Genomic DNA, 16,348 nt, shown 5'->3' on the forward strand with positions numbered 1-16,348 from the left:
CTGTAAGGCACCCTCACCACGAGCATGTCGGCTCCACAGGGGAGGCAGAGGGAGAGCCATGGTCACGACAGCCGGCAGTCATGTCACACCCACCCAAGGAGTGGAATTGTCACCGTCCCCGAGCACCGTGTGCCTTATGAGGGGTTGTCTGCATTTATATGGGTCATGAGCACGAGCCAGGGAACTATAGAGTAAACACAGCAAGTTAGTTGAAGAGTAATGTACAATAAAATAAGAAAATAGCAAGCACACCATGATGTGAGAGCACCTTATCGGACCAACCTATGCCAATAAAAACAGCATCTGGGTACTTTGCCCACAGGCGCTGAGACAGCCCAGACAAAGGACGGGGCTGCGGTGCCCCACACCAGCGGGCGGAGGGGTTGGGGAGCATTGGTTGCTTTAGTAGCAACCAAAATTACCATTTGAGAAGTTCCATGCAATGCTAATCCAGTTTATTCTGTCCTGTCTCCCAGTTATCACTTCTCAGCTGTTATCACTGCCTGTTCAGATAAATCTGGGTACCAGGTGCCGAGGTGCTGCACTGCAGCCTCCCAGATCAATAGGCACCAGATGTACCTGGGGGGGGGGGGGGGGGGGGGGGCTTAGAAATGTCTTTTTTTTTTTTTTTTTCTTTTTTTAAATAAAGCACCAGGTTTTTCTGTTTTTTTTTGTCATCTCTACTTAATACCAGACAGCTAAACCCCCCCAAGTTATGTTCCTTTTACCATTATGTTCCTGCGCTTTCCTAAAATTAAGGTCTGTATATTATTAAGTGTACTTGGGACCCAAAGAAAGAGGACAGTAGCTGTGGGTTGTACTGCCCAGTGCTGTTGTAAGCCAAATGCTATGTAAGGCGTTTGTATTCTTCTGACACGATCTTTTTTTTTTTTTTTTTTTTTTTTTTTTTTTTTTAAAGATGACTACCTTTAGCATAAACTAGAAAAGTCCTCACCTGCACTACCTGTCAAATGTGTTCTGAAGTACCTGCTACATCAATGCATAACAGCAACCTTTAAACTTAGGGAAAGCTAAAACTAAGTCCTTGATGGGTATTACCTGGAAGTCTTTTATTAATGTAGTAAATATATATATTTTTTCTTCCTCCCTCAAGAAAATCACTGGAGTGTTTTCCTTTTGTGCCAGCTTCAGCACGACTAAGACCATAAAAGGCCGCATCTCTTCTAGCTGGAGTTCCCAGATGACACAATTCTGTGTGTTTTATGGACAGTATTGTTGAGCACCTCTGAGTACTAGTGGTGAGTGGCATCTCCTACAGCAACGGCCAGAAGCTAAATTCAGGCCTTGGGCAAGAAAGAATTCAGCACGCTAATCCCTGCCCTCAACCACATAAAAAAATTAGCCATTCCTGCCTGTATTTAGATGCAGCCAGTGAAAAAATAATTTCCCTGCACAGCTGCCAAACCTTAAATTTCCACTTCACTAAGGGAGAGAGAGGGGTGCCTGTTGTTACTTCATCTAAACCATCACCCAAAGTGAAACCACTGCCAAAGATACAAATGTGAAGAGCTGCCTAACAATAAACTAAAATTGCTTAGCTGCAGAGCCCTTTGGTCCTGAAGAGATCGTGTCTCTGCAGTCAGTCAGTGATGCTGGGTCTCCACCAGGAGAGACCAGTCTGGACAGGAGCTTTCTAGAGCGCGCTCTTCTGCCAAGGAAAGCAGGAATGAGCGGGTCTGTGTGTTCCTTTGATGGGTGCTGATTCTTCAGGGAGACGACAGTTACGGCTGCAGGGACAGATGGGAAATCACAGGCCACATATTAAAATCCTCTTTCATGGGAGCTTCTAATACCAACGGGGCAAAGCCCCGGTGAGGCGTTACTGGGGTCAGGGGCTCCAGCCTGCTCAACCCTCCCACTCCACCTCCCCTAGCTCCAGCTGGAACCACCGCTTTCGAGTAACAACTCACAAAGGCGTTACTGCCTTAGGAAACTAAACCTACAGCATATTTATGTTCACCCAATGAAAGTATAAAAATAAAGTTTTTCCCCAGGTTTATTTACTAAATTGTTTCACATTCGATGAAATAGTTACAACAATACTTACAGAGCATTATCACAAGAGCAAACACGCTGAGAACACTAGTAAAGACCGAGAATGCAGGTTACAGTTATTTTCCTGTCGAACACAAATGCCACTTTTGTAAACAATAACAAAACCAGAACAGTGCTGCTAAAAAAGATGTACACATAAAAACGCTCTACATACACAAAACTACATATATCATTTTATACTCCCAACCAAAGCACTCCGGTCAAGTCCGAGTACAATTTGGTATTCTCTGTACAATTATTAAATCCTGCTAAAAAGTATAGTTAACCTTGGGTTTAAAATACAGCACAGCGCATAAGGCAAAAAAATAGGAATTATCATCCAGTTCTTTGCGTTTCAGTTAAATATCAAGAATTTAAGGCAAGCTTGGACATTTTGCATTGTTTCATATAGTGAATGGGGACTTACAGATGGCAAATTCACAAAAGTAACACGCTATCTCCCACAAAAAGTTAGCTGTTTAATGTGCACTGGACACGTTTGCCCCTCTAGAAATTCCAACTAGATTTTCTGAAAGAAAAGCATTCCTAGTAGGAGAGGCTGTCAAGCAGCTTACAGATGAATATCTTAATTAAAAACAATCAGAAATTCAGGAACTGTATGTACACATATAAACTCATACCCATTTTAAAGTGCTTTACAGATAATTTTGAGTGATTAAGAAATAGAACTGGATGATAATTTATAGTTGTATGACATCTTATTTGAAGGTCCTTAATTTTTAAACTGCAAGACAGACATTATAATGACAGTACTGTTCTTTAAATGCAGATTTAAACTGATTGTTGAGTCTGATCTTCCTAGAACCAAGCACTTCAGTGAACAGGACAACAAGCACCCAGAACAGAAACTGAAGATGGCATGATTTTTAGTGACGTGATCCCTAGGTTGATACACTCTTTGATCCACATCTAGCTAAACCCTTCATCAAGTAACAGCATTATATTTCATCAGGTATTTTCATCATTCGTCATACCATTCCTACATAATAAAAAACTGTTTATGCTGCTATCTGAAATTTAGCAATGCCACATTACAAAGTATGGGGTCAATCTCTATCACCTAATTTAACATTGCCACTGCCGAAGTAAAGAGAATAAAACATTTTGCAACTCTAAGTGCTTTGACTTGCATAAATGAAAGATGTTTATATAAACACTGAATAACCCTGACCTAGAGATTTTTTGTTCCGATGAATCATCAAAATGATTTCTACACCTCGCAACACTTTGTGCTAACTGAAAAGAGCGTTTACTAATAGCTCCAGTCAGAACATGTATGCGAGCACCTTCATTCATGAACTCCTATCGTAGTTAAACTCTAGAAGGTACGGTACATACCGAACTGCGGGGAAAGCCTTGTATCAATAACAGGCCTGAACTCCTCTTTAAAACAAGCAATTTTTGCTTTTTTAATATTAGTTTAAGTGTCTTGATCTCAGGTGTATATTGGAAAATATAACGCTCAATGGCATCTCTGTGAAAGAGACCGAAAGGTCAAACAGCACATGGAAATATTCAGTGTGTGCGTTTCCCAGAACGGCAGGAGGAGATCCAGGGAACAGGCTGAAACATCCCTCTTAGCCCCCAGACTGCTCCCCTTCCTCCTCCCCACACACAAACACGCAACAGACAACCATGGAGCTACTTGTGTCCTATCAACAGATTCACTGGAATAATTCAATTACGCTATTATTGCTATATAACTAGAATGCTTAGTGGGTCAAATAAACTGCATTGAAAACGCTGACATTGTTACTTTTATTTGCTTTTAAAGTCCTGCTTAATTCTACCAAATTTGAAGAATACGTGCAGGATTTTATAATCTGTGCAAACACCTGTTATCTGTGAATAATATTTTATGGTGAAAACACCCTCGTCTCCTTGACTGTTTAAAATCTGAATATTAGCGCACGGAAGAACAAGGAACACCACTGTTTGCCTGGCTGCAATTAGCGTTGCAGGAACTCAGAATAAATCAAGTACACTCAAAAACCTCCTCTTCGCATACTTATAAAGAAATGGCTTTTAAAGCAACTATTTCAAATATTATTGCACCTTCAAAAATAATACTATATGGACTTGAAAACCAAGGGGAAACAAACATTAATTTAACATGTTAAAACAAGGGGAAAACAACTCTGGAGGCAAAAAAATTCTTCAGTACCAGGCCTGGCAATACACGTACAGACACCAAAACAGAAAATTCAAGATAACCATGATTCCTAGTTAAAAATCAGAAAACAAACCAAAACATTCTAAATTAGCTAAAATTCGTATTTATTCAGTCGTCTATTTTAAATAATGTTTATAACCCACAGCATCACTTTCTATTTACCTGCCCAAATTTTCACTAAGTTTAGGGCCATCACAAAGTTCTATCTCTTGAGATTCTGGTTACTCAGAGGCACCGACCTTCAGCACTCCGCTCCCCAGGACACACGCTTTGCCCTGTGCCCTCCATTCATTGCAGCTCATGTTAAAGGCAACACTGTCTGAAAAACCCAAGACGGGATCTCACTATTCGCTCCCTATTTATGTATTTGTGAGAAAAGGAACAATAAATGTAGATCTTCTGAAAAATAAAATAATAATGTAACAAACATAGAGCTCATTCAGTACATTGTGTTATTCTTGACAGTTTTCATAGGCACGAATGCATCAAGCAAATAAGGAACAAAAATACTAGAACAATCAAAACAATCATGCTTTATGCATACTGCACTAAAATCGGTAACAGCCTTATCGTTAAGTCCTACATTTAGCACCATTTTTATATCTGAACACTCTGAGAAAGCAATCATACATTCTTTTAGAAAAGGAAGTTATACGGAATATGGACAGAAGTGCGCTTGGGAGAAGGATGGGACGGATTCATTTCTGAGTATTTATTTTATACCACGCTATGAATGCTGCTGTGGCATCTTCTGATGCGTTACTGTTGTAATTTTTCCTTGCATTACATTTGAAAACACAGAGCAGACTAGCAAGATTAAGTCATTTAATCTAGCACTCGTTTATCCACAAAAAGAATACATAAGGGAAAGTGAAAACTGTGATTTCTCTTCAGCAGATCCAAAAATTTCGTTAAGAGGCAATAAATTTGCCTTGTAAATTTCTGTAAGTAGTTACTAATTACCATCCCAGCCCTCCTACCAATAAGCAGGTAACGAAGGAGAGTGTACAGGCAACATACTATGGCATTTGTTATTTACAAACCTTGAGATACAGGAACAAGGCAGCCCTTTAGTTACTGTTCATAAAAAACGTTATGAAGCACTGGCATTTTCTTAATATGAAGACACAACCAGACAACTATCAGCAACTGTCCAGTCACACACCACAGTCACACATCTCTCACCCCAAGCACAGTAAACTTCATGTTTCAGAGTAGGCAGGAGGAAGAGAGAAAAGCTCTAGAAGGTGAAAGGGTTAGATATACAGTAAGTTTTCTAACCATAGCCCAGGCATTTACAGTACTCTCTAAAATCCACTGCCATTAACAGGATGCTATCTAAACCTAGCTGGTAATAAGCTTTCCGTGCCTTCTGCCCGTGTCAGTAAAGCAACAAAGGCCAATTATCGGAAGAAAACAAATCCTTCCTCATTTCGATCCCAACTTCACCACATTCCTTCAGCTTCCCAGCTTCAGAAAACGCAGCTTATGGTCTCTGCTAGCAGGGTTTATTTCCAAGCAAATTAAATTCCATCTTCGCATCAGGTCCATAAAGTCCCGCTCTTCATCAAAGTGCAGTCAAACCAAAATTGCATCGACAGTACATCATCCCAGCAGAGTCCAGCCAGGTATCCGAGATGGGATCGTACTTCTGTACAGTGTTCAGGTAGGATGACCCCGAATGACCACCGACGACATAAAGGTAGTTATCGATTACAGCTGCACCAACTCCTTTGGGAAAAAAAAAAAAAAAAAAAAGCTGCATGACCACCAAGTAGTATTTTTGCTCCTAATTAGAACCCTCCTGTACCCCCCTTCTTTGGGCCGTCTTTAAAGAAAATGGGTGTAAATGGAGAGTTGTTCTCTGTTCAGGTCTTACACTCCTTTTTGACTCCTCTCATGCCCTTTCCTATGACAGCACAAAATTCTTCTGTTCCAATATCCCTTGTCAGGGAGACAGAAGAAAGGATGCACTATTGAGTCTCAACATAGAATAAAATACAGTAGAACAGTAACCATAGAATTTCTGAAATTAACTAAAAATTAATGCAAAAATATTTCATTTCACAGAGCTGATTAGTAACTTTTGGCCCAATTCACAGACGAAGTACAATACTCTGCAGAAAAGTCATTGTGACTTTATTGCAGCTTCTGTCAGGTCAAACGGCAGTTTATTTATGAAAGGATATCTGAATTAAGTGCTGAGAGTTTTGCACGTCCCTACCTGTTCTGGGTTCCTTCATGGGTCGACACACAGTCCACTGATTTTGATGAGGATCGTATCTCTCAATGCTCGATAAGTGAGACACACCATTGTGTCCACCTACTACAAAAATGAAGCCCAGCATGACGCCAACACCAAAGTTTATTCGCTTATCAGCCATCGAAGCGACTGTCTCCCACGAGTTTTTACTTGGATCATAACGCTCCATGCTGCAAATACAAAGAAACAACTTGTGAAACTTCGATTTTAGTGACATTTGAATTTCACTCCATGAGAAATCCGCATTTGTCAGAGGTACATCTAGTTCTGCCAACCAATATTACCATACACAGGAATAATGCAACACAAAGAAGTGTTGAGCTGATGAAAAATTTTGCAGCATGGCTGCTTTGCACAACCAATGGTAGCACACAAGAAACTAAAGGCAGCGTTATCACCTCAGAAACATTAATCACATACGAGGATCCTTTGACAACACAAAGCAGCTGAAGGTTCTCAAGAAAGTGTTGCCAAAAAGCATTTTAAACATATTTCATCCTGATGTAGCAACTGCAGTTCGGCCGCTTCTCTGATGTCCTTATGCCACTGACCTGGATCTTCAGGTGACATATTGAAACAAAGCAAGACTTTTCAAAGCTGGCTTCAGAACGGAAAGTTCTTTCAACGATGACTGCTGCTATTTATAGAAAAAGCAACTCATGAAAAACTGAACACAATGCAGATCTGAAGTGTGTCTATTTGAGTAACGCATCAAATCAAAAACTTCCTTAAGGCTTGCCTGAAAATAACAGGGAGGAAAAAATATGGCAAGCTAATCCCACAGGAAAAGCAATAAAGAGGTGGCAGATCAAAACACTAAGGATAGAAGAAGCCTTCAGGATAAAATGGAAATGAATGATCATCATCACCGTTATTATTTTTTTTTTTAATCACTGGAGCTGTACAGATGGTCAGAGTCATTAACACACTCATGGCACGCCGCCATTCCCTGTCCAAAGTGTAGCTTCAGTAGCACAAGGCAGGGAAAAAAAGAGGGGAAAAGCAAACCAGAAGCACTGCAGAGTTGGAGAAAAGGCGCTTAGTTACACAGCAGATGGCTGTCTTTTCATGCTAGAGTCTAATGGCTATCACTCTATGAGCCTAATGACTGTACGGCATGGCATATTACTCGCACCCTTGAATAATTAATAAAACTAAAATTATTCAGTAAAAAGTAAATTAAATTTAAGAAAGCAAATAATGAAATATCAGATTCCAGTAACTCTACAGGAGCTGCTGGCAATTCCTTTCTGACTGAGGAAAAGATGTGGTGCGAGGAGTAAGGCTACTGCAGAACAGCAGAATTTTAATGTTGTTAAGAGCTTTTCCTTTAAAGGTACCAGCTCGATAAAGACATTTCCTATTGCTCCAGTGCCAAGTCTTACACTTCCCGAAAGGTGGTTACTGAGTTGACCTTTCACAGGCCTGTGCACACTCAGCGTTTTAACTTTTGGGAACCACTTCTGGCAAGAGCAAGGGCTTGATTATCTCCCTTTTTTAAGCTCTGTGCAAGGCTACAGCGGAGCGAGCATCCCCCAGGTGCCACAGTAACTCCTGGTGTCCCTGCTCTGCTCCACTACTGACTTTGCTTCGTTTAAGCTACTCCTAACGCCCATAGTTCTGTGTGGTACAAAGACGGAGTAGAGCTATGAGTGACCATATAGGACAACAGCACAGCTTAATTATGCTGGGTCAAATTCCCAAGTGAAGAAATTCTAGAGTCAACAGAAAGCTTTCAGAGGTGGCTTGCTTGTCTACTAAGTATTTCAACTGCTACTAGAGTTCATAATTTGAAATATAAGAAATTAGAATAACATCACGTTAAGTTTCATAAAATCCTGTCACAAACAGTTTGAGTTATTGCTGGTTTGTATTTCAGTGATTTAAAAGATTGTTTGCATTTTCCAAATGAAAACTACTTAGATATACTTTCCTATTTGGAAACCAATCCTTTGCTTCACAAACTGTTCCATATAAAAGCGTATCAAGTATAAGAAGTAAGTAGAATTAATGATTAGTGCAATATCGTTATAGTACACTGTTAAACAATCAATCCAAACCCTCCTATAAGCAAGGTTTTCATTTTCATTCTTTATTCAGCTATTTAGACTTGTAGTTTATAAGTTTGCTTCCTGGAGGGACATATGGCTGATTTGTTCCCAATTTTATGGGGAAAAGAGAGTACAAATGATTTCTTTACATAACTAAATACCCCTGTCCATCCATATGGAGCAATGTGGAACAGAACAATTAAAGAGCATGCTGGTAACAGGAAAACTCCTTGTGAACATAAGGTCTGAAACAAGCCCACTTCAACCCAGGAGCCACACCAGTAACCATCATCCTGAACTTTATTATTACCATTAAGACTACTTACAGATTCCACCTGAGGTATAGATTTATTTTGTGTGTATTAAGCATGTGAAAAATCCTATTCATTTCAAATCAGTGTTTTTGATGTTAAAGCTAGTCACGCATCCTAATATTTTGCAGGCTTGAGGTAGGATTCCCGTAGTGCTGGCAGAGTGCTGAGCAAGCTCTCCTGAGGACTCAGCGCCTGGACACAGGTACAGGAATGCTACTTTGGGGCCCGAGCAAATAAACCCGCACAATACTGATCTGCTGAGTTACCCAGCTTGGGGGTCTACAGGGTTAGGTGTCTTGGAGCACCTCGCTAAGTAACATGCATATATGTCTTTGTCTTTACCGTTTTCCCTTCTTAAAGATTTTTAAAACAACAACAAAAAAAGCCCCAAACAAAGCAGCTCTGAGCTGGAACATATAAAGATAAGTTATAATCAAGATTTCCCAGTTGAATTGTCAGACTGATACTACAGAACAAGGATTAATGAGGCCCACTGTGGGTTACCAATCTATCTTAAAATACTTTTTAATTGGCTGCTGAACACAAGCTTCATAGCAAGTTTCAACGATTTCCAGCTTATGACATTGAGCTACACACCAAAAGCACATACCTGTTCATATGGGCAGGACCATAACCACCAATGGCATATATCATTCCATCCAAGACAGCTGCAGCAAAACAACTTCTGGTTTTGTTCATCGGGGCCACTAGCTGCCATTCCTTCACTTTGGGAATGTATTTCTCTACAGTTCGTAAATAAGACTGCCCATCATAGCCACCTAAGGCGTAGAGCTCTCCTGCCAGAACTACCACTCCCAGAGTACTCCGGCTCTCAAACATCCTTTCAAGAGATGTCCAAGTGTTCGTGTCGGGGTCCCAGCACTCCACTGAATTCTCATGCTTTCGGTAACTGATGCCTTGACACACGTGGGTTGCAATCCCTCCTACAACATATATTTTCTGGTCTAGGACACATATTCCAAATTCATACCGGGGAATGCTAAGGGGTGCCAGGCCTATCCAGGAGTCATTCTGTGGAAAATACATTTCAACACTGAAATAGAAAAACAAAGATTATGTGAGCAAACCTAACTTTCTGTGAAGTGCAAATGAGCACCAAGGAACACAGTCTTAAGATGATTTCATGTCCCATCCGATGTTTGCTGTTTCTTCCAATAGCCCAAACACAAGCTAAAATCAAATGCTGTTTACTCTCTAAAGAATTAAAACCCCAGGGCCTCACAGTGTGATGCAGCAACACAGCAAGTAGCCACGGCACCAAGCCCAAGACCTGAAACGATGCATTGTGAAAGCACAAACCAGGCAGACTGCGGAGAAGGCAGGACAGCATCGTGGGTAAGGCCAGGGAAGACAATAAATACAGGGCTGACGCCACAGCAGCTTTTGGAGGTAGGCTGTGATTGAGTGAACTGAAAATACAAACCAAAGGGATAAGAAGGGTAAACTGAGGGAAAAAAAAAAAGTCAGAACAGCCACAGAGATGGGAGAGAAAAGGAGAATTAGAAAGGGGGAAGCACATGTCTAAACATACACTAACAAATATACATTCAGAAAGTACAATTTGTAATTTTATAAATACATATTTTACATGCACCATACAATTTAAACAAAATGTCTAAGTAGAACAAACTAATTTGAAAAGTCTGTTTTCAAAATACTGCTTATTTGCATTTTCTTTTAATCATACCCAGTGTTAAAATACGGTGGGTCTAGCCTGTCACTTATAAAGTCTAGCAAATCTATCTAAATGCTTCAGTTAATAAATTACTTACATCATTTAAAATAATACCTAGTACACCAGAAACATAATCTGTTCAAAAAACAGACAAGAAAATGAAAGCACTGGAGAGCCGATAGCCACTACAAACTCAGAAGTAGGGACTACTGGCTCTTGACAGCAGCAGCGCACTTAGAATATATTTAGTACTGCTATTTTCTAAGTAATTTTGTTATTATGAAGGAGTTTCTAACTGTAAGTGAAAAAACAGCCTTCATGCAAGTACAAATGAAAAGCATAATGAGAACAGTGGAATTAAGGTTTTCTACTTCACAATTTTAATTGTATTAGGAATTATTTATTTAATTGATCTATGACTATTTTTTGTAAGTCAAGAGCAATTGTTTAAACTTGAGTATTATCTGAAACAACAGTTTAGGAAAGATGAATAGGAATAATAAATTAAGGAAGAGCACATTTTTCTATGCATTAAAACATGGTGAAGAGTAGTAAAGAGCATTTTTTTTTAAATCAAAATAATCCAAACTACATTGGGATGTAATATTGTTACAATCATTGAAGAAGCGGTGAAAGAAACAGAGATGAAGAATATCAGAGGATGACCTTATTCACTCAGTTTTTTTATTAAGCACAAAACCTCCTTTATTTTTTAAACCTACAAACCAAACAATTCCAAGCCCCAACATCTAGTTTACTATCGATCCCTATTATCAGGAAAGTTAACTTTAAATAACTTTGACAACGTCTCCCAACACAGGGAAAAAGAACATATGGATCTTCCCAGGTTTTTAAGTGTATGTATAAATATGCAAGTATGGAAGTGTCATGGAAAATAATATCTCAGAGTAAAACATTATCCCAGAATTCATCTGTAGAACCAGTTTGGGTAGCCTGCCTTTACTCCGAGAACATGGACTGAGCTGATAAGGGTACATTCAACATCAAAGCACTGTATGTGTATGTATAAGTATACATATATCTGCAGACACACGCATGGTTTAACTACCACTTCTGGATATGTTAATACAATATTATAAGGAAACCCAACCATACTAGTATGGGGAAGAATGCAGTTTTCCTCTCTATTACATTAGCCTCAGCGATGTGCTCCAGCAGCGGAAGAACAGGTTCATTTTGAAAACTGGGTAAAGAAAGATGGGCACTTCCCTGTTTCTGCCAGCACGGATATGGATACCTACTCAGCGCTCAGGCTAAAGTCATGATTGCATTATGACCAAGAACCTGACAATCCTAAGAATTACCTCTTTGCCCTTCTCCGATTAAGCCTATTTTAATTCCAAGGACTTTTGAGTTATCAGGAAGCATATTTGTTATATATTAGGTTAAATATTATGATTTGATTGTCTGGAATAACAATAGATCAGGGTAAATTTATGTAAAATGAAAAGACCTGAAAGGATAAAGTAGCAGCATACAAACTTTTATTAACCATATTTTCAATCAACAGAATTAAAATGATAAGATTTTTTAGCTATTTGTGTTGGTACAAATGAAACCCCGTAACACCGAAGACTACTCATGGAATCAAAAAGCATTTTGAATTCAGTGCTTGTCCCTGTTAAAAAAACCAAACCTGCTTAAAAGTTCTGATGAAGGAAAGCAGTAACTACTGTCCTGCAAACCACAGCTCTTCAATGATTGCCTTAATCCTGACCCAGGGCGATAACAAACACCCGTGAATGTCACATCGCACCACTCAAGTGCTACAACAACTTTACCTATTACTTACCTTTCCAAACAGGCAAACAGTCCAGCTTTTCCTCCTACCGCACAGAGGACCTTAGGAGCACAGCGAGGTCGTGTCATCAGCATGGTCTGGTGGGAAAGTCTGTGTTCAGGCATAAAGTGGTATTTTAGGGCCTCATTTAGCAGATGTTTACAAGTATGGTCATCACGAATGAGATGGTTTGCTTCATATAACCTCGTAAGAAACTTAACGCTCAGCAGCGGCAACCGAACGCAATGCAGCAGCTGTGCTAAGTACTTCTGTCGCTCCTGCACGTCGTACTTGATCCAGGACTCTAGTGCATAGAAGACGGTTTCTTCTGTCACAACATTCAAGCAGTCATTGGAAACAATTTCATCCAATTCAGAATGGGTAAGCTCAAAAAATTCTTCTGTCTGACAAACATCTTCAAAGTTTTGACAAATGTACTTGTTAGCAGCCAAGTAGAGGTCATGGCAGCCATAGGTCTCTGCAAAACGAGAAATCCCGATGCAATTGCCAGGGTCAAGCTGGCTTTCAAGAAACGCACAACACTCCTTTACTACCAGTTTGATCTGGAGAAGATTTGCAGCCGGAAGAAGCGACTCTACAGTGTCCTGTGAGATGAACACCGTTCCTGTGTAGGCATACTCCACGATGGCCTGCAGGGCCGCCTCGTCGATGCACTGGAACTCCACCTCCGAGTTCTCCTTCTCTGAAAGGTTCCCAGTGAACATGGCTTTGAAGTATGGACTGATGCTGGCAAGCACCACCTTGTGGGCATGGATCTTGACATCGCCAACTCTGAGGATAATGTCACAGAGCTCGTGATGTTGGCGAAGGAGGTTCAAGCCTTGCAGAAGCTGTTCAGAATGCAAGTGGGTTAAGTTGGCAAGCATGTAGGTTGGAGACGACTGGTCCATCTGTGACAAACAGAATTTTTAACGCATTACTCAGGGCTTCGTTTCAACAGCTTCGTTACTCATGTTACTTAGACATGCCATACATAACATTTAAAAAATATTTTTCCATTTTTGCTTTTATCTTAATTAGGTTTATTACTTTCCAATTTACTTCTTCGATCCTTATGTGCTATGCTTTTTCATGGAAGTTAAATCCAGGACATTCAAATGTTTATTAATAGTGTATGCTATATTAAACTTTGACTTAAAAAAATACAACCATCACCACCCTGGTTTTTTTCTGTTCTGGAGTAAAATGCATATTATCTGAAGCGATGAATACATGATGGGATTTTAATGAGATATTTGAGAGAACTGAACATTGCCTGAAATAAAAATAGAGATAAATAAAGAACAGAACTGTCTTATTTGAGACAAAGTTTTGAAAGTTCTTCAACTACTTTGTGCTACTCGCCTTGCGGCATACCTAGTGCTGCTGTGGGACAGCTGAGCCCTGCTGTGCTTCCCCTGCGCCCAGTGCTGCGGGGACCAGTCCTCCATCCTCCCTTTCTTGCTGGGAACAGCAAGTCCCTCCCTCTGCTCAAAGAGGCAAAAAAGACCCACAGAGACAGCGGGGCCCAGGCTTGCAGGAAAAGGGGTGCTGCAGCAGAAGTTACTGTACTCTGAACAGGCAGAGGAGATGGGAAAGATCCTTGCCTCACCTCACCGAGTGGCTTCCACCATGAGAGAGAAACCCCAGCGGACGTGCCCTGGCCTTCCGGAGAGATCAGACGTGGGAAAGAGCTGGGCCTGCCTCCACAGTCAAGAGGTGGGAGCTGGTGAGGTGCTTCCTGGGATGAGCATCCTGGTGTCTATCACCATTTCTACCTCCTCCCAGCACTGGCAGCTACCCGTGCTTCCCAACATCACTAGCAAAGGTAGAGAGAAGGATCCTCGTTCCTACCCACCACTCCACAAAACCCCAAACACTTCTTCCAAGAAGTTTTAGTTTGCATCGTGACACTTGAAGGCACTATGACACCTGCTCTAATTTCAGTATCATTAAAATTCAACTGGTGCTGCCCACCACTACCTGTTGGAGAAGCAGTTCTTCAGTTCTTTATTCAGACTCAATTATTATATTGGTGAGAGGGTGGAGGGTATGAATGTGTCAGAATCCTGGACCACGAGGAAATATAACTATTGTTCTACAGAGAACACTGCAACCATCCAATTTCTGAACTGAAAAGCTTATTTCATTTTGATTTGCTAAATGACTACACAAACTTGAAGATCTCACTTCTTTTATCTTATTATTAAGAAGTTCATCATTTTTACAGCTCCTTAACTGACATCTAATTTGCAGTGAGCCTACTTACAAAGCGCTTAATCTGAAAGAATAAAATTAGTTGTCAGCATTTAAATACAGAACATAATAGCACTGACAGAGAAGTGAAGGCTTACAGCTAGGGATAGAAAACTTCTTGCCATTAAGAGATAAGCTAGCTCATCCCTCTCCTATTACAATCCCCTGCTAGAAAAAAAAAAAGCATCTCAAAGAAAGTATTTTAAGCATATCTGAAAAAGTCGAGACTCTACAACAACATTTTCCATGTAACAACATTTTTTGCAGCAGAAATTATATGGGGTGGGTGGGAAGAGCTGTTCAGCAGCTAAACCACTTTCTATTCCGTTTCTGTTTGTGGTCAGTTCATAACTTGATTGTACATATACACAGAAATCATAAAGCACGGGGTAACACCACATGGAAGGAAAACAGAATGGGTACAGTTCAGATGCAAAACCTGTAAAACCAGTTATAAATAACTATATATAAGTTATTCTGCAGAAATAAAACTTTTTGTACCAACTTGGTAGAGATGTCTACTGCTGTACCTCACAAACTTCCTGCACAGCAATGCCGCCCACACCACATATTTGCATGTATTTATTTTATTGTTGAGCAAGAATTCAGAAGCCAGAACATTAACCAGCCCTGAAAAACATATGCTGGTCCAACCATTTGTGCTTACAATGCAAATGAAACAGTTTCCCCCTAGGCTCTGGGCTATCAGATCCTTTTCACAGTCTGTAGGTAAAACTTACCGTGAACAGCAGGGAAAGTGTTATTGGAAATAAAAAGGTTAACCAGAAATATAAATACCTAAGCTCGCTTACTGAGGAACTACTGTTTTAAAAGCTGTGGTATGTGGCGATGCTCAGTAAGTGATGCAGAGCACAGCGCTTTCTTTATACGAAAACAGCAGGAAGAGCCCCAGGCGCTTTTCTGTTTCAGGGCAGTATTAAAGTGCTCGCCAGTTCCTTATTTAGCCCACAAAATGGTTGGAGCCAGCAAGCGGCTTGTCCAGTTTTGTTACTCACTAGACAGCAGAAAACCTCAAAAGCGCCCGCCCTCAGTGCCGAGCTAACTTAAGTTCTGAACACCCGACAATCACAAAAACCACCTTCTGCACGACAAAAACAGTGCAAGGAACGATCTGCAAGCACAAAATTGCTTTGCTTATGAAATCTTATGCTCTCCACACCGTTGCATTTCACCCCTGCGCTGAAACTCCGGTCCCGGCCCATCGCACGGGGCCGAGGCAAAGCGCGTTTCTCCCCCAGCAGCCCCGCCGCTCCCCGGGCAGCCCGCGGGAGGGGGGCGCCCAGCGCCTGAGTATCAGCCGCCCCGCCGGTACCCCGGGACGGAACCGCCACCCTCCCTTCACCCCTCCCTTTTCACCAACATCTCCCCGGGGCGGGCGGCGAGTGCTCGAGGCCGCTCCCACCCCCCGGCACAGCACCGCTCCATCCCTCCCGCACTCCGCACACCGATACGGGATACAGCGGCCCCCGCGGCGCCACAAATGGGAGCGGGACCCGCTACCGAGGCCGAGCGTGGCGGGGCGGGCTCACCTGCGGGCGGGGGTGGCCAGGCCGCGGCAGGGCCCGGCCCGCGGTCGCCGCCGCCTCACTCGCCTCCGCTCCGACGGCAGCGCCCGGCAACGGCAACGCGTCACTTCCGGGCGCCACCGCCCCGCTCCCACGACCAATCAGTGGCGGGGAAGGGTCGCGCACCCACAG

At 41.5% G+C, this 16,348-nt stretch overlaps 1 protein-coding gene across 1 annotated transcript; it reads right to left on the bottom strand.

The window, feature by feature from the left end:
- Positions 1–1,999: 1,999 nt before the first annotated feature.
- On the bottom strand, positions 2,000–16,327 carry KLHL28 (kelch like family member 28). The gene is made up of 5 exons (XM_063333722.1): positions 16,181–16,327; positions 12,387–13,285; positions 9,488–9,931; positions 6,474–6,682; positions 2,000–5,980 (listed from the first exon to the last, which is right to left on the bottom strand). Exons 2-5 carry the CDS (start codon positions 13,283–13,285, stop codon positions 5,817–5,819), a joined length of 1,716 nt encoding a protein of 571 aa, XP_063189792.1. The 5' UTR covers positions 16,181–16,327; the 3' UTR covers positions 2,000–5,816.
- Between the last annotated feature and the right edge of the window lie 21 nt (positions 16,328–16,348).

This window comes from Chroicocephalus ridibundus, chromosome 4, assembly GCF_963924245.1.
Source record: "Chroicocephalus ridibundus chromosome 4, bChrRid1.1, whole genome shotgun sequence".
NCBI lineage: Eukaryota > Metazoa > Chordata > Aves > Charadriiformes > Laridae > Chroicocephalus > Chroicocephalus ridibundus.